The 27,640-nt window shown below is 42.0% G+C and overlaps 1 protein-coding gene across 1 annotated transcript in view; it reads right to left on the bottom strand.

Moving 5' to 3' along the window:
- The window catches only part of LGALSL (galectin like), a gene marked incomplete at its 3' end in the record, with an annotated part of 58,993 nt that overhangs the window by 19,965 nt on the left and 11,388 nt on the right, over nt 1–27,640 (bottom strand). Inside the window, exon 2 of the mRNA XM_089672010.1 lies at nt 9,511–9,582. Within this exon, the coding sequence (XP_089528136.1) occupies nt 9,511–9,582 (72 nt within the window). The remainder of the gene's footprint in view (nt 1–9,510; nt 9,583–27,640) is intronic.

The raw sequence follows: 27,640 nt of genomic DNA, 5'->3' as shown, positions 1-27,640 counted from the left end.
GCATGCCACCTTAAAGCGGAACTACACTGTATCTGACACCACAAACCGAAAACGCTATTTAATTCGTTTTTTATATTCAAAGCAGACTCTCCCATCCAACCATGTCTCCATGCTTTATTTTGCTGAGAAATCACTTTGAAAAACAGCCCCCAATATTTTTGGTTGTGGCCATCTTTAGAAAGGGCAGATGATTCATGTAGCATTTACTTCCAGGAATCCAGATGCCCTTAGCTCTGGCATGCAGGTAGGAGGAGGTGCTTAGTTGGGAAAACCCCTCCAGAAGACTCCTGGGATGTATGACATCTTTTGCCTAGAAAGTAATTGAAAAAATGTAAAAAAAAAAAAGTTAAAGGATATACCTGCCTTTCTATTAACCACTTACCCCCCTGCCTAACCAGGCCACAAGAGTGTGAACCGAGGGTTAAGGTAAGTCTTTCATAATGTCTTAGTATGCAATGCATACTAGCACACTATGACTTAAAGTGTTAGTCTGTATATGCAGTAAAGCATGCTTGCTATACTCACTGTGGAACCTAAGGGGTTAATCCTCTGCATTGTGTAAAAACGCTGTTTGATGCTGACTTCTCTGATCCTCCCTTCTTCCAGTGTCCTCCTCTTATCTCCTGATGAGACATATCGTGTGGAGACATTCTGCACATGCTCATTTTGGTGTGTATTGCTAAAGAGGTTTTTCTTTTTCTTGGGAGAGTGCATATGATCAGCACAGGGCCAATGAGCACTGTCCAGACAGAGATCAGGGGTCCTGCATCCTCCTAGAGAAGAATGAAAACTCCTCCTACAAGCTTTAACCAGTGCTTGGCTGGACACTGATAGAAGTCACAAGACTGCTATATACTGCTGATGGGAAAAGTTATTTAGCAGTTTATATTTACTAAAACAATTGCACTTCCATGTTGTGTGTACTTTGGGAAACTAGATAAAGCGAATGCAGGGTCCTGGGTTTAGTAACACTTTAAACTGCCGGGGACACAATTTTTGTTTTGTAGGACTTCACTACTGCTTTAAAAATAGTCAGTGTTGATGGAGAGAGTGAAGTTCTGTGAAGTTCCGCTTTAATACAACACTGTAGGTGTTATAAAACTGTTCAGATGGCAGCCGAAGGTGTATTTGCTGGAACTACCAGCTGTTACTGACAGATGGGGTCCAGCGCTCAGCCTAGTAGCTGATCAGTTCTCTGTACTCATCAGTATGTACTGCAGAGGTCCTGAGGCCATGTCAGAGGAATGCCCAGCTATTCCAGTTTTCACCCCGGCTTCCCTAGAGCATTTTAATAGTGATTTGCTGAAACTGCAACCAATCCATCACTTTTATAAGTGTGCTGGACCATCAGCATCATTAGGCAATAAATATATAATTAAATATATATGTTCATTTGCTCACCAGGAATATCCACCTGTCCAGCATTTTTTTGTTTAAAAGACCAAAAAGTGACTCTTGATTTACACAAGGGCAAACCAGAGGAAATGTCCATTACTATTTTTCTTCATTTTAAAAATACTGTATATCTATTTAAATCAGATACCAATTTTGAGTGAACCTGTACTTTAGTCAGCGCAAACCTGTGCTTTGCCTATTAGCAGCACTTTGCTGCCCCACCACTAGATTTGGCTGCCAGGGGTGAAGGAAATACCAGAATGAAGCCAGTATGGGGATCCATGTGACTTACACCCCATTAGAATGAAGCCAGTATGGGGATCCATGTGACTTACACCCCATTAGAATGAAGCCAGTATGGGGATCCATGTGACTTACACCCCATTAGAATGAAGCCAATATGGGGATCCATGTGACTTACACCCCATTAGAATGAAGCCAATATGGGGATCCATGTGACTTACACCCCATTAGAATGAAGCCAGTATGGGGATCTATGTGACTTACACCCCATTAGAATGAAGCCAGTATGGGGATCCATGTGACTTACACCCCATTAGAATGAAGCCAGTATGGGGATCCATGTGACTTACACCCCATTGGAATGCTGGTGCTGCCCACTGGCCACTCAGTTACCCAATGTTGTCACACAGAGCTGGGAGAGTCCTCAAGCCTGTGCAAGCTTAATGTTCCTCTACTTGTTCCTATGAACTGAATGGCATAGGCAAAGCATAGGTTCTGTTTAATGCTGAGCTATATCCAGTATCCAGTGTTAATCTTTGTTAGTCCTTACAGTGGGTATGCTCAAAGCCTCTGCCATTCAGCAAACATCTTGTATTTTTTTCAATAAATAGGAGGCATTCTCTGATTGGACAAGATTGTAATTTTGATGCCATCTGCCCCTCCTTTCCACCTCATACAGAGAGAATCCATCCATCCGAGAATGCTTTGTATTCAAAGAAAAAATACAAGATGTTTGCTGAATAGTGGAGATGCCTTGCCAGAGACTGTGTTCAGCAGCAGCCAGAACAGGACAGCGCTGATTGTATGTAGTGCAGGCTACTACAATGAACATCAGCTTTTTACTCCAGATACACATTGCACCTTCCTAGCCCAACATGGTTCAATACAAAGATAAACTGGCCATAGACAGATTGAAATGCAAGCGGTTCAGCAGGAAGCAGCAGAATTTCAATCAGTTTGTGGCCATCCATGATTGACAGATGTCAATTGTTTGATTGACTGAAGGGGCATGCTGGAGGATTTTTCTCGATCGGTGGCTGCAGCCAGTTAGCTACAGCCCATGATCGGTGTATTCTGATAGTAGCAGGAGCTTCCATCCACCTCAGGGGAAATCTTCCATCCACCTCATTTGTGTGGATGGAGGAATCTGTTTGTTTTCTTTGTTCAGCCTCCTGGAAAAAACCCCCAAAAAAACAACAGTGCAGGGCCACCTTAAGACTGACTGTGGGCTAGGTGATGTGTGTTATTTGGAGCCAGGAGGAAGAGTGGTGCGTAATACAACATTCACACAATGTTTCACAGAAGGCTGACCCCTGCTCTTACCAGTATATAAACCCCCCCTCCCAAAAAAAAAAATAAAATGGGTTAAAAAAAATAGTCCAAAATCCATAAAACTGCAAACCAATCTGTGCCCCTCTGCGCCATGATGTCCAATGAAGGGCTATAGACCCTGCATTGGTCTTCATGAGGTCAGGATTTTAGACGGCTAGATCATGGGAGAGAAGATGCTGCAGGGACCAGTCTGACAGTGTGAAGCAGCTCAGGTAGGTAAATCTTGTTTTCTATCCTTCTAAATAAGCAGTTAACCCTTGCAGTGCAGGTGCACCTTTAGCATTTGTAGATTTCAGGTTTAAATATGAGAGCTGCAACTGTTGATTTTTTTTTAAAGTAATACTAAAGGTTTTTTTTTTATATAACAAACATGTACTACTTACCTGCCCTGTGCAATGGCTGTTTGCTGGTGTGTGCTGGTCTCCAAGCCCCGCTATCTGCATCCATAAGACACAGCAGAGCGGGACTCGTCCTTGCACCCCACTGCCTCCTCACAGGCTGTGATTGCCACCAGCAGGAGTCAATGGCTCCCACTGCTGTGTCTCAGCCAATGAGGAGTGGGAGACCTGGGAAAGCTGAGTCTCCTGTGCACATCACTGGACTGAGATTGGGCTCAGTTGAGTATTAGGGGGGGCTGGGGGGGCCGCTGCACGCAGAAGATTTTTTACCTTTATGCATACAGTGCATGAAGGTAAAAAACCTTAAGCCTTTACAACCACTTTAAGAAGCAAGTTCCAAGATTGCCAGCCTTATCCTTCATTGTTGATTTACGTACTTGAAAAAAGAATGTGCACATTAGATGTAAAAATTACTTACTATACATACTGTATGCTTTTTCCTGGGCAGCGACTCACTAGCTAGTGAAGCCAAAATGTATTATTACATGACTGATAAAAAGAAAAAAATCTCAATACGTGTATATTGAATGGTTTACGTGAAAGTTAAAGTGCCTACAAACTATGCTATCTATACTGGAATTTTTTTTTATACTATTAATGACAGTGATCAGCGACTTATAACGGGACTGCATTGGTGCAGCAGGCAATCTGACAGTAACAGACACTGGGGGGAACTGACTAACTGCCACTGACATCACCAGTGACATTCATTTAATACATTGTCACTGTACTAATGGCACTGCCTGGGAAAGGGTTAACAGGCGATCCGGGGGTTAAATGTATGCCTAACTATGTGTAATGTGTGTGAAGTGTGCTGCTTTTGCTAATAGGGATGAGAAACGGACAGTTTGTTCTCCCTGTACAGAGCTCTGTGTTGATTGTCAACTGTACACAGCCTATCAGCAGGTCCTGGCCATGAATCATTAGTCAGGACTTGCTGACAGGCTCCCGCTGTGAACAATGACAGTGGGTGCCGGCCAGGGGGTGTGCATGCTTGCGACCTTAAGCGTGAGTAAAGCAGCAAAGTACAGGTGCGTCACTGTGCCTACGGCGGCCGCCAGTCCACAGTACATTGTGGGAAGTGGTTAAGAGTGTCTAAAATACGGGTGTCAAACTGGTGGCCCTCCAGCTGTTGCCAAACTACAAATCCCATAAGGCATTGCAAGGTTGACAGTTACAAGCATGACTGCCAAAGACAGAGGCATGATGGGACTTGTAGTTTTGCAACAGCTGGAGGGCCACCAGTTTGACACCCCTGAGACATCAACAAGTTACCTGCACTCACAGTGCTGATTACCTGCATACATTCACAGCATATTAGATACAGTAGAATTCTCCAACACAAAGAGATTATTTAGGTTCCACAAAACATGCTGAAGGAACCAGTTTTCTGTATTGTATAAAGCTTCAACAGTACACACAGCACACTATGCAGTTTCACTATATTATTTGGAACACAATGGGGATCACCTACAAAAAAATAAAGCAGTTGTTTCCATTAACAACTAGCTAACAACAAATGACAGTCATAATTTATTACAACGGATATCATGACAACCATTCTGATTCAAATAAGGGTTCCCTTGGTGTCTTTTTAAATGCAGAAACCATGCAAGAGCTCCAGGCTAACGCTGGTCAAATCATAGCTTAATGTGGTTGTAAAGGCTGAAGGATTTTTACCTTCATTCATTCTATGCATGAAGGTAAAAAACCTTCACTGTACAGCTCCCCCCTCAGACCCCCCCCCCCTTTTTCTCACCTGATCCCGATGCAGTGATGTGCACAAGAGCAGAAGCTTTCCTGGGACTCTCCCTCCTCATTGGCTGAGACACAGCAGTGGGAGCCATTGGCTTCCGCTGCTGTTAATCACAGCCAAAGAGGAATGAGTGGGAACCTCGCTCTGTGGCATGGATTTACTAAAGGCAAATAGGATGTGCACTTTGCAAGTGTAGTTGCTACATAACTTAGTAAATGCGGTAAAGTGTGAGTTTGCAAAGAATGCCCAATCACGTGCAAGGAAAATTAAAAAAAAAACAGCATTTTTGCTTGCACGTGATTGGGTGATGGAAGTCAGCAGAGCTCCCCTCATTTACTGAACTATGGAGCAACTGCTCTTGGTTTGTAAAGTGCACAGTCTATTTGCCTTTAGTGACAAACCAAGAAGAAGACAGCACCTCTGGGTGCAGACTGTTAGAGAACTTTAATCGTCATAAAATAAGTAGGCAACTCACATTTCCATAGTTAAAAACAGGCTCATCAGTAAAGTGGATAGTAAACACGCCACTCCACTGTTTATTGCTGCTGTGATGCTGAAGGTTTTGAAGCCGTCATAGATGGATGGGCCAACCAAGACCTCCAGTTGTCTGTGGGGCCCACTTGGAGCGCAGCTGTGGACTGCAACGCCAGCGTAAAAAAAAAATATCAATTTGGTCATATGTGATTGTGCTTTACAGCATCGCTTTTCTAATAAAAAGATTTTTCATAGATTGCAACAATCATTTTGCTGAATCCATTTATGAAATATATGATCCATTAGCCATACATATAACAATCATTGTACACTCAATGGCCACTTTATTAGGTACACTTTGCTAGTGCCAAGAAAATATCCCCCATACTATTACACCACCACCACCAGCCTGAACTGATGATACAAGGCAGGATGGATCCATGCTTTCATGTTGTTTACGCCAAATTCTCACCCTAACTTCTGAATGTCACAGCAACCAGTTTGCACATTCTCCTCTGACCTCTGACATCAACAAGGCATTTACGTCCTCACAACTGCCGCTCACTGGATATTTTCTCTTTTTTGGACCATTCTCTGTAAACCCTAGAGATGGTTGAGCATGAAAATCCCAGTAGATCAGCAGTTTTCGAAATACTCAGACCAGCCCGTCTGGAACCAACAACCATGCCACATTTTAGTCACTTAAATCCTCTTTCTTCAACATTCTGATGCTTGGTTTGAACTTCAGCAAGTTGTCTTCACCACGTCTACATGCCTAAATGTATTGAGTTGCTGCCATGTGATTGGCAGATTAGTAATTTGTGTTACCAAGCAATTGAACAGGTGGACCTAATAAAGTGGCCAGTGAATGTATATAACAGCCTTTCTCAACCAGGGTTCCTTCAGGGTTGTTAGGGGAGAGTCTTGCCAATGACCACAAATATAAGAAGAATTCTTCTACGTGACCATCACAATAATGGACTGGGAATTTTTGTAATTATTAGTAGGGGTTCCCTAAGCCTGGAAGGTTCCTTCAAGGGTTCCTTCGTGTTAAAATGGTTGACAAAGGCTGCTCTAAGACAACTATTCTCCAGAGGAAATCCTGCATCATCGTCATCTCATTAATGAGAAATTAGTTTTATTAAAGGGTCAGTCCACCCAACAATGATATACTGTATTAGTCATCAATGAAATCTGCAGTGCTGAGTTCTTCACTGGCTTCTAAGGATCAGTGTGAAGAGTTCCATAGGAATACATGGTCACACGTTTTTCTTTCGCTTTTTTAAACGCAAAAGCGGAAGAAAAACGGACAGTGTGAAAGTAGCCTTGAAGTGGTTGTAAACCTCAGTCATGAGCTATGAACAAAGCATATCTCTCTATATTAGGGGAGTCCAACCTTTTGATTTTCCTGGGCCACATTGGAAGAAGAGACATTATCTTGGGCCACACATACAATACCTAGTAATAAAAATGTTGGGCAGACCACAAGTTAACAATCAGTGGCTTGGGGTAGGTGGATGTCAGTGGTTGGGGGTAGGCGTGTGCCAGTCTGGGGTGTCAGTGGTTGTGGGTAGGTGTGTGTCAGTCTGGGATGTCAGTGGTTGGGGATAAGGTGGGTGTCAGTAGTTGGTGGGTAGATGGTTGTCAGTCTTGGGTGTCAGTGGTTGTGGGTAGGTCTGTGTCAGTCTGGGGTGTCAGTGGTTGTGGGTAGGTGGGTGCCAGTGGTTTGGGGTAGGTGATTGTCACAGGATTTGTAGCTGCTGACTTTTGATTTTTTTTTTTACATAGTGCACCTCCTTTTTGAGTAAAAAAACATTTTACATGATTGTGATTGTGGGTAGGTGTGTGTCAGTGGTTGTGTGTAGGTGGGTGTCAAAGGCTTTGTAGCTACTGACTTTTGATTTTTTTTTTTTTTACATAGTGCACCTCCTTTTTGAGTAACAAAAACATTTTACATGATTGTGATTGTGTGTAGGTGGGTGTCACAGTATTTGTAGCTGCTGACTTTTAATTTTTTTTTACATAGTGGACCTCCTTTTTTAGTAAAAAAAACATTTTACATGACTGTGATTGTGGGTAGGTGTGTGTCAGTGATTGTGTATAGGTGGGTGTCACAGGATTTGCAGCTGCTGACTTTTAATTTTTTTTTTTACATAGTGCACCTCCTTTTTGACTAAAAATACATTTTTTTTAGATTGTAAAAATTTAAGATACAACCAAGCACATAAAATCCCCCCCGCCCCAAAAAAAAAGTTTTTGAGGCCCTGCTACCCCCATATATATGCACACACATACAAACAAAAATGCATGAAAACGTCGATTGTGATGCATAAGTTACATATTGCCATACACGAGGCTGCAGCGTGGATCAGTGTATTCTGATGGCGTCCTGCTGTCAGAATACAGTGACACAAAAGGGAAAATTACCACATCTGCCTTGAATGGGTGGATGGGGGAATTGGCTCAGTTTTTTTTCATTCAGCTGGCTTTAGAATCTTACTGCTTGAGGGCAGGGACTGATGTGAATGTAGAATAAGTAAAGTGCTCCTTTAATTATCAGCGTTATATAAATGTATGCAATAATAATAGACTATAGCCGGCCATAGATGATGGCTGTGGTTCCAGGAAAGAAAATCGCTTGATTACCCCATCAGTACAATCAGTGTTGATAGGGGAATCCCTTCCGCAGAGCAGGGAGGCACAGAGGGAATCATCCCCACCAGGAGAACAGAGTGATAATTGCTAGTGGCTCTAGCCGCTGGCAATAATTGCATGAAAAAACGTCATACAAACAATCAGCCTGCCCATTGATGATTCGAATTTCAGCCAATCGCTGCTGAACCCGCTGGGATTTGAACCATCTATGGCCGGCTTATCATATTGTACTACACCACTTCTCAATGAGTTTTATGCAAACCCTTCCAGAATACTTCAGACAGGTCCAAGATATATTACTGCTTTTCAGACTGAACTCTGCACGTATAATATTTTGACAGACTTGTAACACATAATACACATCATATAAGACAAACTGAGATATCCAATATGTTTCAAAATCCCCCTTGGCCAGTGCTTGTATTGATTACCTTTCTGGGAGATCACCTTAAAAATGCACCTAAGGTACATGCCGCTTAACAGCTGTCCAAATTTTTCTGAACAAGAGGCATGAATGACTTTGGACAGTTATAATCTATTGCTCAAACCACCCATCTGCCAGCATTCAGGACACCACAAAAACTTGAACCCTTAAGCCCTGTTCACACTTGAGCATTTGTGATCTTGGGCAGAATCACCTCAATTCTGCGTATGATCCCATAATGCTTTGCAAAAATGACAAATCGCACAACAACTGTTCGGGTGCCATTCATTTTCAATGGCATTAAAACGCAGTGCGGTTCTGCCGTGATTGTTGCACAATAAATCAGGAGCAGGAGCTTCTTTTGGGTAGCAAGCTTTGCGTGATGCGGTTTGCCACACTTGCAGCACGATTTATTGTGTGTCAATCAAGGCAAAACCGCACTGCGTTTTAGTGCCATTGAAAATGAATGGCAACCAAACAGGCGTTGTGTGATTTGTCATTTTTGCAGAGCATTTTCGGGATCACGTTGATTCTGCCGGAGATCACAAACGCCCAAATGTGAATGGGGCCTTATAGTTTCATTCACATGGACACACTCGCATGGCTGTCAAATTTTGACTGGCGTCTGTATCCATGCAGCCTCTGCATACCAGTAGACATGAATAGGACCGCCTGCATACACATGCATGGAACAACTGTGCATCCAGTGAAGGTAAAGATGGACCTTCACATGGACATACAGATGGAAAATCTTATTTCTTAAACATTTAGATACTGAGATTTTATCAGATAGTTCTATTTGTATAGAAGAGAAAATGCAGATAAGAACTTACCAATCGTGGAAAGTAGACCTCTGCTTGAACAGGTGACCCCAATGGACTGCTTAAACGCCTGCTGTTCAACTGCTACAAAAGAAAACATGACACGTCAATAAGTAGACCTTCTACCTGTTTCCGGTTCTGTTGACGTACAGTTGTAGTCTTTTTATCATTTTATTGTCCTGAAACCTCACATGTTGTTATTTGTGACTTACCTTTGCTTGGAAATTACTTAAAGTGTAAGTTCACCTTTACAGAAAATCTGTAAGGGAACCTTACACTGGATCCCCTCCCCTTCCCCCCGCTGTACCAATGTCCCCCGCTGTCAGGCACTGGGATGCCACTTTACCGGTCCAAGAATTTGAAATCCTTGCGGCTTAATCTCTTATCTGTACCTGTCAGCGCATACAGACAAGAGACATTCTAATTGGTCAGCGCAGACCAATCTGAATCCGTTTAGCCCATCCTGTCAGCACTGCGAGGAGAGGAGAGAAAGCCAAATCACTAAACCAGTGTAGCAGAGCCCCCGTACTTGATAACAGGGGATTGTGGGATACTGGTACAGCGAGACTGAGGGGGGTCCAGTGTAAGCTTTTCTGTAAAGATGAACTTGCGCTTCATACACATTTTTCTATTAGGCCTTTGTGTTTTCTCATGTGCATTTTGGACACACACAAAAACACATGTCATTTATATGCATGAATCCAAAGAGCCAGATCATATCTGTGCGCTGTGTTGCAGTGCGTTGGTAAAAATGAGGCATGTCCTGTTTTCTGTGCATTTTCATGCACTGTGATGCCCAACTGAATAATGAAAATGTGTATTACTCATCTTCACCTGGTCTTCCTTCCGTTTTTTGCACTCTCTTGGTGCACGTTTAAGATATATTCACTGCACCTACAATCTGTAGGTACAGGTCATAAAACAGAATTTACTACCACTTTAAGCTTTACACATATCTTAAGGTGTAACTCCAAGCGTTTCCCCCATCACATGTGAGCGCCACTCATCCTAGAGTACTGTAACCCCAGCCTTCGTGATAAGGCAGTCCCTGGGGGGGTGTAAACAACAGGCTGGGCTCACAGGAAGGGTGTAAAAATAAAAACAAAAATGTAACTGGAGTTCCACTTTAAAAGTGCTATGGGTTCACCATTACATCAAAACCATTGGACCTACCATAGTACACAATATTGTAATTTATTAATATATTTCTTCCATAATCTTACGACATTAACATGCATATTTATGTACTTTTTATGCCTTAGTTCAATGTTGGGGCTTCTTTATGACCAAGGACTAGCTGAGGATACTCCCAAAAGGGTAAGATAACTGAGCTGAAACAAGCAGTTAATGATGAAAGTTCATAGATCACATGATCCATTGCATTCCGTTTTTGTACATCATCTGTCTTTGAAAGAATACACAACAATACAAGACTACAGCTTGAACCAGGCAGTGAAAGTCTGTTCCGCTCCATGAACATGCATAATAAACACTATGCGCTTAAGGTCAGTGAAAATACATGTGGTCAAATCTAGTTTTGTTCAGTAAAAAAAAAAATCACCTAAACCGTACACAATGCAGGACTTTTTCCAGACTTTACAGCCAATGCTTACATAATTATGTTCTGTAAATATTAAAGAGTAACTCCACTTTTATTGAATAAAAAAAAAAACAATCCCCTCTGGGTGATCTGTGTACATTGCATGGATTTTAACAAACTTTGTTACAGATTCCTACCTTTTGTTATTCTGAAGAAGTAGCTGTTTGAGCTATGTGCAAAGTGAAAGAGAAAAGGAGTGACTTTGTAATAGTGGTGCACCGAAATGAAAATTCTGGTGCCGAAACCGAAAATTCAACATGCACTTGGCCAAAAACCAAAACTGAAATGCTCAGTTTTTAAAAATGAATATATATTTTTTGGAAAAAAATACACTTTGATTAACAAAAACAAAACAAAAAAAAACAATATATACCTCAATTTTTTGTAAAATATGAAAGAGGATGTTACGGCGAGTAAATAGATACCAAACATGTCAAGCATTAAAATTGCGCACGCTCGTGGAATGGTGTGAAACTGCGGTAAATCTGTATGGGTGATGCTTTAAAAACTTCTACAGGTTAGCAGTGTAAAGTTACAGAGGAGCAGAGGAGGTCTAGTGTGAAAAATATTGCTCTTGCTCTGACGTTCATGACGATACCTCACATGTGTGGTTTGAACACCATTTACATATGTGGGCATGGCCTACGTATGCGTTCACCACTACGTGTGAGAATGGGGGAACGGGGGCACTTTAAACTTTTTTTTATTATTATTTATTTAATGTTTTTTTGTTTTTTTGCACTGTCCCTGTAAAAACTTTTTTAATCACTTTTATTATTATCACAAGAAATGCACGCATCCCTTGTGATAGAAATAATTTGTGACAGGACCTCTTTACGGAGAGATATTGGGTCAATAAGACCCCATAAGGCAATATAAAGCATTCGATCGAAAAAAGAAAAAAATGGCCGGAACCAAAAGTGACATTGCTCTAGTCCTCCAAGGGCATTGAGATGAGTGGAGGCCATCTTTCCTTCTCTCATCTCTATGCCCAGCGTCGGGATCGTTCGATGGTTTCTCAGGTAAGGCTGAGAACTACCGAGCGGCAGCCGGTAGAGGCGGACAGGTGGTGGTGAGGGATGGGGTTTTTTCGACCGAAAAGTTTCAGCCACCGAAATTTCGGTGCATCCCTACTTTGTAATTATCAATCAGCTGATGCACTTGCTACTTCTAATGAGGAAATTGGCAAGGTCTGCATCCCTTAAGGCTAACCATACATTATACAATGTTCTTGTACAATTACCCATCAGATTTACCAAAACCATATAATATGAGGTCAATGCTTTCACTTTGTATGCAATACTTTCACTTTGTATGAAATCAGGCAGGCCTTTGCACTACATAGTAGAAGGTAAATTTAAATGAAAATTGAATAAGAAAATTGTATAATGTATAGCCAGCTTTAGACATGGTTTCCTTTTGGGAGCATTTCACCAAAAATGAGATGTTTGTTGCAGGGGATGCCCAAAATCTGACTCTTAATGCAGACTTCTGGGAAAATTAGTAAACCAATCACACAAACAGGAAATGACATTTCTGGGGCATTCCATACACCTAATGTGTATAAAATGCTTCCAGGTTGCCATACTGCATTACATTTTATAGAAAATTACAGCTCTGCAGAATATAAAGGAAAGATAATTTTTCTGTTTCAATATTTTTATTAAGAAAGTTTTGTTTTTAGAATACAACAAGCTCCAGATACGCCCACGCAGGGGCAGAGCAGAACAATAACACATAAACAGATACGTCCTGCTGACTTGTATTAGCCAAATAACGAAATGTCCAATGACATCAAGGAGGGACGGCAAAAAGCCGAACCAAATAATAGCAGCAGCAATCCAACATATTACCGGAAAAAGAAGAGGAAAAAAAAAAAGGTTGGAAAGATCATTTTTAATAACGTTCAATTACAAAATGAATTGTATACACAATATTATTTCTTTTATTTGCTACTTTTTTCCCCCATGAAAGTTTAAAGTTGCCCTTTAAGGCAGACCATGCCGACACTTGTTGAAAAAAAGTGCTAAGTGGATAGATCTGCCCACTATAGTAACTCCTAGTTTTGTAGGTAGAGATACAACACTAAGTCCAAGTTATCACAGGAGATGCCAGAAATTTGAACTCTAAATTTGAAGCAGCAAGCCATATACAAGAGTACAGTAATGACAATTCTGCCATGGTTCCAAAGAAGATGAGTTTGATTTTTTGGTCATAAAAGCAATTATCATGAAATGTTATAAAAACAATTATCATAATCATTATGTAATTTACAACATTTTCAAAGAAGTTTCCCTTTAAAGAATACGTTACCCTAACATTTCCTATTCCTGATATGTGCCTGCTGTACCATGTACTTGTAGGAAAATGTATCCTGTTCTCTTTGTATTGTTTCTTTTGTGTGAATTCCCTGGTTTTTCTGCCAGTCCCTCTGTTTCCCTCTTAAAAACTGACTACACTAAGCAGGAGAGCACAGTGTGGTCAGTTATCTGGCTGTCCTGGGAACTCACCCTGTTCTCCTCCAATAATCAGATCAGTGCTGTACAGCCATTCACCAGTGTGCTGCTGGCAGAGCCATACAAAGCAGTGTGATTACAGTGGAAAGCACAGACACAGCCCCATAGTAAAACACACACAGCATACAGTTAACCCTTTGATCGCCCCAGATGTTAACCCCTTCCTGCCCAGTGCCATCAGTACAGTGTCAGTGCTTTTTATTAGCACTGATCACTGTATTGGTGTCACTGGGGATGTCAGTGACACCAAGTCAGTTCCCCCCAGTCTCAGAATGCACATCGCAGTCCCGCTATAAGTCACTGATTGCCGCCATTACTAGTAAAAAACGCTATAACTTTCACGTAAACCAACTAATTTACATGTATTCAGATTTTTTTTTAGCAAAGACATAGCAGAATACATTTTGCTTTAAATTTTTGACAATTTTTTTTTTATTGGACATGTTTAATAGCAAAAAGTCAAAAATATAGTTTTTTTCTCAAAATTGTCAGTCTTTTTTTGTTTATAGTGCAAAAAATAAAAACCGCACAGGCGATCAAATACCACTGGAAGAAAGCTCTATTTTGGGGGGGGGGGGGTAGAGGACGTAAATTTAATTTGGGTGCAGCATTGCATGACCGCGCAATTGTCAGTTAAAGTAATGCAGCGCCGTAACGCAAAAAATGGCCTGGACAGGAAAGGGGGGTAAATCCTCTGGAGGGCAAGTGGTTAAACTGAATGGGTTGTGTTACAAGGTGAGGGTTCACATACACTGTAAGGTCAGTACCAAAATAAGCCTTCTCAGAAGAATGGCATTGAGACTGTACGACCTTCCGTATACTCCAGAGCAGTTAGGACCAGCCTTCCGGAAAGATAAGAGACATTCTCCACCTTTGCACCTGTTCTACCAGATTACAGCACCTGCAATATGATCTGAACGTGACACTCTAAATAACATTTGTAATGTAGGACTTCATGTCAACATAGAACTGAGGGAAGTGAAAGCCAAGTGATCAGGAATGACACAGGACAAGCTAGAATTCTAGTAAAACCTCCCCTGAGATATCCACAATCCACAACTCCAACAAAATAAACAAAGTACTACTTGTCTTGGTCCAAATGCTACAAAGGTCATGTGACCGCTGAAAACCTTCACTAATGCAGGATTGGACGAACTAATAATAGACTAGGAGCTAATCAGTCTAAGCTAGGAGCCAACAGAAAATATTAAAGGGGTCAGGACTGCTTCCATCATCAAAGTAAAACTGGACTAATGACCTAGCAAGCAAAGTAACCCAGTTGTTGTACATCAGGCACGGAAAGGTGCGTGCTCCAACGCTCACCGTGCCATCTGCCTCGTTGCTGCACCACAGGAACGTGAAGTAATAAGCAACATGACTTTCTGATAGGGATGCACTCAGGGGGCCCGGGGTCAGCAGGGGGCCCCATGAGATGCCCCTGATACCTTTTTCATAGGCTTTTTTAAGTTTGGGCAAGGACACAGGGGCCCCATGATCCCCTATTGCCCGAGGGCCCCATGAGTTGTCAGTCTGCCCCTGGATGCACTGATACCAATACCTGAATTTTCATGAATACTCATACTTGTGAAAATACTCCCAATACCTTAACCGATACTTTGCGGTGTGATCAGCGTTAATGGACGCAAAGAATAGCATATGATTTAACCACTTCCCGTCCGGCCCATGTACATAAACGGCCAGACTGAAGCAGTGCAGGAGCGGGTTGCCGTTCATAAATGGCGCCTGCATTTTCAGGTTTTGCTGGCGGCACCGCGATCCGGTGCCCGCTGTGTCGGATCACTGTACGGGACCTCTGTGTGAGGTCCCAATCATGTGATCACTGATTGGCCAATCAGTAATCACATGAATAGTAGTAAGCAAGATGCAACCTTCGAAATGCGTTAGCTTGTATCCACCCCCCCTTTGGATTCACCTGTAACCCTGTGTGGATTATGGTTTACTTATGCCTGTTTTACCATCACTTTTGTGAGTATATTTCCTAAATAAAATAAAATTAGTCACTATTTATTGAGGTAATGCACAAGGTTTGTGTGCTCTTTCTTTCATCTCCTTCTACAGTTTTGTCAAGCTTCCTCAGCTTCATGATGGAGCTGCACAGCCTCTGATCACCAGCGGATGAACACGCTGTTTGTTACTAACGCCCGTTTGATCTGAGTCTTTGAGCACAGGAGATAATGGATCTTTGATCACATGAATAGTAGTAAGCAAGATGTCACTTCTGACATCATTGCTTACTACTAGTGAAATCTGTGAATGATCGCAGAGGTCACATGGTACAAGGCTATTCACAACAGCCTTGTACCATGTGACAAGCTGTGACCAATCACAGCTCTCACAGTATTTCTCAATGGCTGCAAGAATACATCCAGAGAAAAGGAGAAATGATTGCTTTTACAGCCTTTATGGGTGTAAAAGCAATCAGTGTAAAAAAAAAAAAAAATCTTCATCACCCCCCCCCCCCCACAAGTAGTGTCACTATGGTGACACTGTACTGCTAGGGTGAAAGTATGTTAAAAAACATAAATAATAATATAAGAAAAATAAAATAAAAATGTAAAAAACATTTTTAAAAATTATAATTTTTGGTTATAAACTAATTTGGGTTATTTTTCTTTTTCACTAAAAAGATAATCGAATACATATTGGCCAAGATTTATGAAGAAAGATTATTTATGTGCAAAATTTTATAAGAAAAACACTTTTTTTTCAAAATGTTTGGACTTTTTCATTTATATAGCAAAAAAAAAAAAAATCCCAGTGGTGAATAAATACCACCAAAATAAAAGTTTTATCTGTCTCAAAAAAATTGCTAAAAAATTCATATGAGTACAGTGTTGCATGACCGCACAATTGTCATTCAAAGTGTGATAGCACTGAAAGCTGAAAATTGGCCTGGTCAGGAAGGGGGTGAAAGTGTCCGGACTGGAAGTGGCTAAATGGGAATGAAGGAAAAGGGGGGGAAAAAGGGTTTTAGGCCCCCCTTTCCTCATGGGACTGCAGCAGTGGCGTTTCAAGACTCCCCAAAGGTAAAAAAGCGTGGGAAAGCTCCTGATAGGTCACATCGGCCCTAGTAACAGGACAAACGTTTGACCACTAGGGCCGCTGTGAATAGGGGTATATAGAGGGGTCCATCACCCCTCCGTTCAGGCACCTCAGAAGGCATTGTCTGTGGTGCTCCCTCTCACCCGCCCGGGTTGTTGCAGCCATTATTATGTGGTAGTGTCACCATTAAGGACCAAAGGGGGCCAGTTTTATATGGAACCTGGACTGTAGTGGTTGGGTTTTCCTTTTTAAGTCATGTGTATGAGTAGTAATAGAAGGATGTTTTAATGTATTAAATTCCTTTGGCTTGAGCCGTAGTGGCTGAGCTATGTGAGGCTTTCGTTATTTAAATACATTTATAAAGAGTTAATGGCTATATGTTTGCTTGAGGTGATTGTAGCCGTATTAGTGCATTTGCGACAGAAACAATTGAGTACTGCTTGGACTTTGAAGAAGGGGACATACTCTGAAAGCTTGTCCTCAAAATTGTATGTTAGTGCAAATAAAAAAACTATCACGGACAGTAGTCAATTGTTTCTGTTTATGTTTGAAACCAATAATAAACGGCCGCGGCCTATTTTATCCAGCCTGGTGTGCTGTGTCTATTTATTTATGTAGGTAATTTGAATGTTGCTCCTGCTGCCTGCTGTCCCATGCAATTCCTGTTCAAATCGCATGCGGTTTCCCCACAGCTCCTGTGTGAACCCAGACTTGTCATAGTCCTAGTTCACACAGGAGCAGAGCGGGAAACCTCCCTGCAGGCATTCCATGGTGAGTCTCTGTGGTAGGAGATGAGAGAAAGCGGTGAGGATTTCAAATCCCTGCCACTTTCCTTCCTCTCCTTGCAGCGATGAAAGTTCGGGCTAGACGGCATCTGATTGGTCAACACTGTCCATGTGAGCGAGGGAGTCCTGGGCCACGGCCCAGTGCTCTGAAGGAAAGGCACGGGTATGCGCTGGCTCTCAAAAAAAGCGAATATCTCCTAAATGGCGCACGCTCAGGAGATATTAATTTTACTTTCAAGTAAGTTTTCAAAGCGTATCTGTGGATAAAAGTATAATAAAAGAGTTTAGCACCCCTCTAACTGCGGGCCACAATTGTTATGTACCTGATGGTGGAACCTGAGACGTAGAGGAGGGCCTCCCTCGCGGCTCTGGCTCAGGGGCCCTGGTAAAGTGACAGAGAGCACCGGAGCACAGAGGTGAATGAGTGACTGGTGGGATTCCTGTGTAACAGATGTACGTCAGGAACGCAGGAGCGGCCGGAGGATGGCGTACTGGCAGAAGTGCTGGGTTGGTTAGGCGGCCGACGCTCAGGTAGACGTGCAGGTGCAGGATATTGGCAGGGTGAGCCGGCAGAGGCAGGATCAGGGTAAGCAAGGTCAGGCGGTCCAGTTCAGCAACAAGCGGGCAAGTCAGACAGAATCGTCAGGCAGAAGAATAGTCCAAAGGGCAGGCAGAGGTTGAGGCAGGCAGCGTTCTAGCGAGGTCAATGACAGGTCGGATCAGCAGTAGCAAAACAGATAGCAGGATACAGAGGAACACAGGGTAAAGACCAAATCTTAGTTTAAATAGCCCGCCTGGCACCAAAGTGCCGTTGTGCGCGCGACTGCGCACCCGCCTGCCCCCGCCGACTGGCCACGAACAAGGCTGACAGGAAATCTGCACCTGCGCACAACTGTGCACCTTCTCTGACAACAATCAAGAGAATCAAATTTATTGTAATACGCATTTGCTAGGAAACGTTTCATCTGGAATTAGAACTTTCGTGGTAATGATCCCTCAATACAAACAAAGGTTTCTGAAGATCAGGGGTGCTCAACCTTTTGAAGAGCAAGGGCCACTTAAGTCATTTGGTAACTGGCCACAGGCCACAATGAAAATAAATGCTTCAGAATTTTTTATTCTGAATAGCATAATGAACATTTTCCTCCTGCAGCCAGTAGGAGGGAGAGAAGAAGCTGGCTTTCAGTGGTTGCAGGAAGAAAATGAAGACGATTATTTCCTGTATATGCCATGGCCACTGCCCCCCCTGTCCAAGTTTTGTGGTAAAAACATCTCAACTATGGAGTTTTACCTCTCCCGAAACCGCAAATGTAAACGAACCCTTACTGTCCTGAGCCCCCTATATGGCTGTTTTCACGCTGTGCTGAGGTTTACCCACGCCGCAGGTGCAGCACAGTGTACCTGCAGCCTTTCTGTGGGTTTGCCGTAGACTTCTATTATATCCTGAAGGTGTGGTGCACCTGCAGCTTTTCTGTGGGTTTGCCGTAGACTTCTATTATATCCTGAAGGTGTGGTGCACCTGCAGCTTTTCTGTGGGTTTGCTGTAGACTTCTATTATATCCTGAAGGTGTGGTGCACCTGCAGCTTTCCTGCATGTTTGCCGTAGACTTCTATTATATCCTGAAGGTGTGGTGCACCTGCAGCTTTCCTGCATGTTTGCCGTAGACTTCTATTATATCCTGAAGGTGTGGTGCACCTGCAGCTTTCCTGTGGGTTTGCCATAGACTTTTATTATATCTTAAAGGTGTGGTGCACCTGCAGCTTTCCCGTGGGTTTGCCATAGATTTCTATTATATCTTAACGGTGTGGTGCACCTGCAGCTTTCCCGCGGGTTTGCCATAGACTTCTATTATATGTTGAAGGTGTGGTGCACTTTTTTGAAAGTGCACCAAAACCCACAGGATATAATAGAAGTCTATGGCTCAGTGCAGTTAACATGCATGAAAGCCACAGGTGCGCTGCAATGGGCTGCACCCACAGATCAATGTGAAAGCAGCCTAATAGTAGTTCACATTTTTATAGCTCTATGCCCATTGCAAAAGTAGTGTATGTGTTGTTTAATAAACTGACCATTTTTTCCTATTCTAGCTTCTGCTGGTATCCCTCTCCAGGCTGCTATAAAGGTCCCAGGTAAAGTTCCCTTGGTATCACTTCACCTGAGACAGGAGCCGGCGCTACTCTGTGGCTGCCTGCTTTCTTCGCTGCTGGTGCCGGCTCAATGCACTCTGCTGCTCTGGGATGGCGGGTCAGCAAGCCTAGAATGCAATCAATAGGCTCAACCCCAGGCATGTGCTTCCCTGGTTTGAGGTCGAAGGTCAATCAGAGAGCTCACAGGTTGGAACACCCCTGCTGTAGATTCTAGTCTATATACCAGGGTTAGACAAAAAATGAAAACACTACATAATCCGCTAGTGTGAAAGTGGCATGTTTTGCGCTGAAAGCAGAAGTAATGTAACATTCTTTTGCTTCCGCTGTGTGATGAGACACCTAGCTAACAGGCAAGAATCCTCACTTTTGTCATTCATTGCATGCGCTGCTAGTAATACGGAGTAATATCAGAGCTTACTGAGCTTCAAAGAGGGCAAATTGTTGGTGTGTCACTTAGCTGGTGCCTCTGTGACTGAAAATGGCAATTTATTCACGGGACTGAGATTGAGCTCTGCAGTCATGTTTGCTGCAGTCACACTCCTGCACAATGTCCTTTTGTCTCTTTCGGTCAGTTGACTATGTCGACCGCGCTTATGCTTATCAAATGACGTTTTCCCGGGAACTGTATATACCACCATAACCTTTGATAATGTACCTCGCGACACGGCAAATAAATTGTCAACTTCAGTCACAGAGGCAAATTACATGAGAATGCCTGTGCCTGGGAGAATGCCTGTGCCTAATGAATGGAGTGGCGTGTATACGCTGTTCTTGTGTATACATGCGCATGGCTGTAAATCTCTAGAGGCACAAAAGGATTGAGTTTACACAAACATGACGTATACCCACCTACAACTAGCCTACAGCCATTAATTACTATGGATGGCTACGCACTGTAGCTGCCTCCCCGATGTAAAATACGCCCACAATTTATACTGAATGGTCATAAGTGTACATGTGCACAAGGTCTTAAGCCAGCCATAGAAGGAACAAGCAGGGACCAGCCCAGATTCGAACCATCTATGGGCAGGCTGATTGTAACTGTTGGATTTTTTATATACAACTGCTGGCGACTATAGCTGCCAGCAGTTATCACTGTGTTCTGCCGACAGGGAAGCCTCTCCGGTAGAACACAATCATGCTGTAGGAGGGATCCGGTCGTAGAAGGAAAGTAAATTGAATCATTTTTGGCAGTGGTCACAAAAATGGCCTAGGTGCAGAATGAGGTCATTTGCTTGCCTTTAATTGGCCCTTGAGGTACTATTCTTCCAACTGACACTAAGGATGGGGCACTATTCCTCCCACTCACACCACCAATGGGGCACTATTCCTCCCACTGACACCATCAACAGGGAACTATTCCTGACACCAATGATGAGGCATTGTTTACTGCCACTGACACCAAGGCATTTTCTACTCCCACTGGCCAAAGTCCAGTCCCATGTAAAGTCTGCAAGGACAGCAAACTGGCCCTTTGTTTGGAAAGTTTGGAGAGCTCCTGATCTATGGCTTGCCCAGGGCCCGGGGTCAGTAGGGGGTCCCATGAGATGTCCCTGGTACCTTTCATAAGCTTTTTTGGGTGTGGTTTGAGTGTGGGCGAGGACACAGGGGCCCCATGATCCCCTATTGCCTGGGGGCCCCATGAGTTGTCAGTCTGCCCTTGGGCTTGCCTTAGATTTGGACATCACTATTGTGCAGAATATCTTTCTGCATAAGATTTCTGGCAGCAACTGAGAACTATAATTATGTTTTCTCTTTTTTGTGCTTACATGATAGCACAGACTAGTTTGTTTTATGTATGAATAGCTATGTACATAAGAGCATTTTGTGTTCTTTGCTTTGTTTGTATTAAAATGCACTAAAATACTAAAAATGAATGTGTTCCACACTGTCTGCATTAATCCAACAGCCCTCATCCTCCTTAATGGCTTACTCCTGGAGGGGCCCCCTGCTTAGGAAAGACCTGAAGAGAACTCCATTGTGGGCACTTCAAACTGAAACACCAGATGGATAAGGATTTGACACGTACAAGCCCATATACTGTATATATAATATATAATCCCAACAAACACACTTTAATGAGCAGTTTAAATTGGCAGAATGGGAATGGTCATGTGACTATCCAAGGGTCATCCTCTCAGCAAAGGTCACACATATTTTTCACGAATGAATTCATGTCACAACAGCTCATAACCTAATTTACAGTATTTTGTAACCATGTACTACTTTTCCGTGTCACAAAATGAAAAAGAATGCATTCTTTCCATACACTATAAATATCTAAAATGCCAGCATAGCACACTATTCTTGCTGCTCTGTGTTAAACTCCAACATAAATAACATTCATCAACTTACTAACCAGCTTTTAGTCCTTCCACCCCTATGAATATATTACTTTGTGTGTATATAATATATTACTATCTATGAATCCTTCATGCATTGTATGTCCTCACCTCCTGTCATTATGCTACCATATTTCTGTATTGCCAAACTCTCCAGGCTTCCTGCTAAGGTAGTTATTTGTTATTTTATATTTCTTATGTATACTTGTTCAGACAGATATAAAAAAACATCATTAAAAGTGTTACTAAACCCACAACAGTAAATCAGTCTGTATATGCAGTAAAGCATGCTTGTTATACTCACTGTGGAACCTAAGGGGTTAATCCTCCACCATGTGTAAAAAGAATGTTTGATCCTGTCTTCTCTCATCCTCCCCTTCTTCTACTATCCCCAATATAACTCCTGATAGAACAGAGGTTTGGAGAAAAGATGCACATGCTCAGTTTGGTATGTATTGCTCAGGGGCGGACTGACCATTTGGAAACTCGGGCACAGCCCGAGGGCCCGGGGTCAGTAGGGGGCCCCATGAGATGCCCCGGTACCTTTTTCATAGGCTTTTTTGAGTTTGGGCAAGGACACAGGGGCCCCATGATCCCCTATTGCCTGGGGGCCCCATGAGTTGTCAGTTCGCCCCTGGTATTGCTAGAGAGTTGTGTATGTGTTCAGCACAGGACCAATCAGCACTGTGCAGACAGAGGGTCAGGGGTCCTGCAGCCCCAAAGGCGAGAATGAAAACTGTGTTTGAACACATGGTTTAAAAAGGATGCATAAGGGGAAATTTTCATAAAACTGGAGCCCTCAGAATCTGGTGCAGCTGTGCATGTTAGCCAATCAGCTTCTAAGTTCAGCTTGTTCAATTAAAGTGTTACTAAACCCAGAACATTAAAATCAGTCTGTATATGCAGTAATGCATGCTTGTTATACTCACTGTGGAACCTAAGGGGTTAATCCTCTGCATTGTGTAAAAACACTGTTTGATCCTGACTTATCTGATCCTCCCCTTCTTAAAGTACCCCCCTCCTATCTCCTGATAAGACACATCGGGTGGAGACACTGTGCACATGCTCAGTTTGGTGTGTATTGCTAGAGAGGTTTTTTGTTTGTTTTTTTTACTTGGGAGAGTACATGTGATCAGCACAGGGTCAATCAGCACTGTCTGGACAGGGGTTCTGCATCTTCCTAGATCAAAATGAAAACTCGTTCTACAAGCTTTAACCAGTGATCTGCTGAATACTGATATAAGTCACAAGACTGCTCTAACTGCTAATGAGAAAAGCATTAAGCAGTTTATATTTACTAAAATAATTGCATTTCCATGTTGTGTGTGTTTAAAACAGTTAAGTAGAACTACGGCCTTTTACTGACAATTTTTTGTGCTGCAGAACTTAATCATAAGTACATTGTGGTTACAGATTTCTCCTACTACCCCTGCAGAGTCCTACAAATACCTGTTCATCCTACCAGTGAAGTCCATTTAGTACGGCTGTGATTATGGCAACAATGCAGCACTGCTACAAAATTCAGAGCAGAGTTGCCACTCTCATGTAGGCTGTGCCTACTTGCAGGGGGCGTGGCTATCAGCATTTTCACTGCTGACTCACAAACCTGTAGTTTGTCAATCAGCACCTGACCACACCGACACCCTGCCCACTGGTTTCTGGACTGACAGCACTGCCTCCGTTATGGAAATCCTCCCACTGTGAGCTGCAGTGTCTGGGAGTAACATGTAAGAAAAAAATTAAATCTGGGAAAAAAGATAAAGGGAGATTTTTTTGTTTACTTTATAAAGCTTGTACATCACAGTTACTGGATTTGGTACTTTTTTTTAGACATGTCAGCTTTGTCACATGGAAGCCTTTAGTTATACTTTAAATATGTTAATGTGATAAATTCAGGTTCTTAGACATGCTGCTCTATAATTAAATTTGTCATTTTATCAGCCTCTTGTAATTCCCTGCACAGTGTATTGGGATAGAGTGTAAGCTCTAGGGGCCAATCATGCTCTGCAGCAGAACACGTGTTTACACTGTAGAAGCAAAGGGTAGCCTCATCGGTGTGTTTCTTCTTCTTTGTCTAACCAGCAGACTGGGGGTGTTCTGGACAAGTGTCATTGACCAACGTGCACTGTAGCTGCTGCAATAGCAGTCATGGAGTTGGCAGATCTGGCAGGGTTGCCTAAATGACAAAACTGGTTCCATAAAATTACAAATTCTTTGGCAGCTAAATTGTTTTCCAGATATGTATATGGTTTGTTGAACTATAATGAGTCCTCCAATTTCTTTTCCTTTGCACACAGTTTCCCCTATACAGTAGATAGTTGAATTCAGCTATAAATATCCAGTAGAGGAAACCAGTAAGGATAAAGTTATCACATTGCATACATATTGGGGCTTGGTGCTGCCTTATAACGACTCTGCTAGAGGCACTGACTCAGGAATGTCAATACAATAAATACTACCCTGTACATAGGGAACTACTTACAAAAAGAATTTTTTTTTTTACCACATTCATTGCTTTGTAGCCATTTTTTATGTGTCACACTTTCCTTTGTTGATAAAAATTTTATTTTTAAAGTACTATTAATGTCTGTTTGCCCAGTATCTCACAAATTTCCTTCATCACAGGGAACTTTTAAATGGATTTCACGTACTTAGTGTATGAACAGGTGGGTTCAACTTTGTACCTAATTTAACTACAAATTTGTTTTTAAGAATTTCAATAAAACCTTTTTCCATAATCATTGTTTATGACCAAGTCCAACTAAAATTGATGAATCTGCCAAGCTTTTGTTATTTAAAACAATCATTGGATGCCAAAAAAATTAAAATAAATAAATATATATATATATATATATAAACACACACATACACATATACACACACACGCTATTCCAAAAAATTAAAGGAACACTTTTTAATCAGAGTATAGCATCAAGTCAATTGAACTCCTGGGATAGTGATCTGGTCAGTTAAGTAGCAGAGGGGGTTGGTAATCAGTTTCAGCTGCTTTGGTGTTAATGAAATTGACAACAGGTGCACTAGATGGGCAACAATGAGATGACCCCCAAAACAGGAATGGTTTTACAGGTGGAGGTGGAGCAAATTGGACTAGCCTGCTGCATAATTTTTTCACTTTAATTTTTGAGGTGCCTTTGAATTCAGTCCTCTGTAGGTTGATAATTTTCATTTCCATCAAACGATGGGGCATCTTGACGTTCCTAACACATTACCCAGTCCATATCAGTATAGATATCCAGCATGAGATTTCTCCCCATTGAGATCTGATGTGTTTTCAAAGTGTTCCTTTAATTTTTTTGAGCAGTATATATATATATATATATACACACACACACACACAGGGGTTGGACAAAAATATGCAAACATTACATGATTTGCAGATGTGAAAGTGACAGCATGTTTCCCGTTGAAAGTAGAAGTGATGTAGCATACTTTTGCTTCCGCTGTGTGATGAGACACCTAGCTAACAGGTAGGAAGCCTAACTTATGTAATTCACTGTGTGCACTGCTAGTAATGTGGAGTCATGGCACAGATTACTGAGTTTCAAGGAGGGTTAACTGTTGGTACCACTTAGATGGTGCCTCTATGACTGACGTTTCCAATTTATTTGCCGTGTTGCGAGGTACAGTATCTAAGGTTATGACGGTATATACAGTTTCTGGGAAAATGTCTGATAAGCATAAGCACGGTCGACATAATCAACTGACCAAGAGACAGAAGGACATTGCACAGGATTACTACCCGGAATAAGAAATTAACTGCTGCAAAAGTTACTGCAGAGCTCAATCTCAGTCTTGTAAAGCCCGTGTCCACAAAAACTGTGTGGAGGGAACTCTATAAGAAAACATTCACAGGTGAGTTGCAATTGCCAAACCACTAATGACTGATATCAATGCTCAGAAGAGGAGAGAGTGGTGCAACACCCATAAATCATGGAATATTGATCAATGGAATACTGTAATATGGTCCGAAGAAACAAGCTTCACACTGTTCCCAACCACCGGACTGTTTATGGTGGTGGTGCAATCATGGTTTGGGCAGCCATATCTTGGTTTTCTGCAGGGCCCATCATCACCTTTAAAGGTAGAGTCACTGCCAGCAACTATGTACACATTTTGGCTGACCATGTGCACCCCATGGTGCAAACATTGCTTCCCAAAGACAGCGCCATTTAACAAGACCATAATGCTCCAATTCACACAGCTGGTGTTGTCAAATCGTGGTTTGACGAGCATGCAGACAAAGTCTCGTACCTTCTCTGGGCCTGAGCTCAATATCTATCATAGAGCCACTATGGTCTATTTTGTACAATAAGGTTTGGACTCGTTTTCCACCTCCAGCATCTCTGTGAGAATTGGAACGATTTTTGCATGAAGAGTGGTATCAGATTCCATTATCCAACATCCAAGACTTTTATATTTGTCAATTTCCAGGAGAATTCAGGCCGTCTTGGATCCTAAAGGCAGCCCAACACCAAATTAGGTAACAAGTTTGTTCTGTTACCTGGTGTCTCCATTTTTTTATATGTTTAAAATATATATATATATATATATATATTATATACATTTTCATTTAAAAAACTGTATAGTTATATATTTGTATGTCTGCTTGAAGTCATGCAGTACCAATGTATTTCTACTTACTAATCAGACCATGAATTATTTATGCGATTCAGAGAGCCCTGCCCTGAGAAAAAGAGACTGATTTAATTTTTACAGTTTAATTAGGCAAGGGAATATTAAATAAGTGTGACAATTCCAAGTGACAAATACAATAAAAATATACCAATGAAACATAAAACAATAAACTGATAATTAGCATGTCCAGAAAATGTGAATTGTTATGCTCAGCAGATAAAAGCATTTAAGCTGTTTAAATATTTTCAAGCAGTAGTCTTCTAGAATAAAACATTTCAATAAAAGTCTATCTAGGCAGGAAATAAAGGCCTGCAAAATGATAAATATTGTATCACCTCCTGGGGTGAGCCCACTGCTTAGGCAACTTGTGCAGATACTCAGGGCCTCGAGGGGGTCCATCAGGGTGGTGCTGGGGGGAGCCACATGGCAGCCATTACTGTAGACGTAAAAAGGAAAGGCGGTGGTATTACTTTGAAGACATTCCTGCTGGCAGTCACCATGCCGGTTCTACTGGAGATTCCAAGGAAGCAGCAGCTGGTATAAATAACATACTGAACAGTGGGTTTGTCGCACAAAACAGAAGCTAAACATGCAGATGCCTTGAGAGATAATGACCAAGACTTTTCCCAGGTGGCAGTATGGCAAGAAGGCATGTACAGTATATATAGTATATACCCAACCACTTCTCTGCACAAGGGGCCCTTGCCGTCTATGAGAGTCATTGGTAACGTCACTGACAACAGTGGTAAATAGTGTTATTTCTCTCTGGCGTGTCTGAACATTAAATAATAATGTGAAACTGACTGCTATATTTAATCTTTACAAACCATTTAATAAGTCATTTAATGTGTCCACCGCAGTAAAACTCAATTTACGCCTGCTGTCTTGTTTTAGGCCTATCTTCCACTGCAGGCTCTCTCTGCGGGATGCCTATTACGATGTATATTGTCTCTGAAGAAATCAAAATCAAATGCTTAGAAATGTCTAGCAGCGAACTGCGATGATTAGTTTTATATAGAGCAATGGCACTAA

The sequence above is a fragment of the Staurois parvus genome, unplaced genomic scaffold (genome assembly GCF_062004578.1).
Source record: "Staurois parvus isolate SC_StPar_1 unplaced genomic scaffold, SC_StPar_1.0 ptg000117l, whole genome shotgun sequence".
Taxonomy (NCBI): Eukaryota; Metazoa; Chordata; class Amphibia; order Anura; family Ranidae; genus Staurois; species Staurois parvus.
Note: the sequence above shows the minus strand (reverse complement) of the source record. Positions and strands in the feature narration are given on the sequence as shown.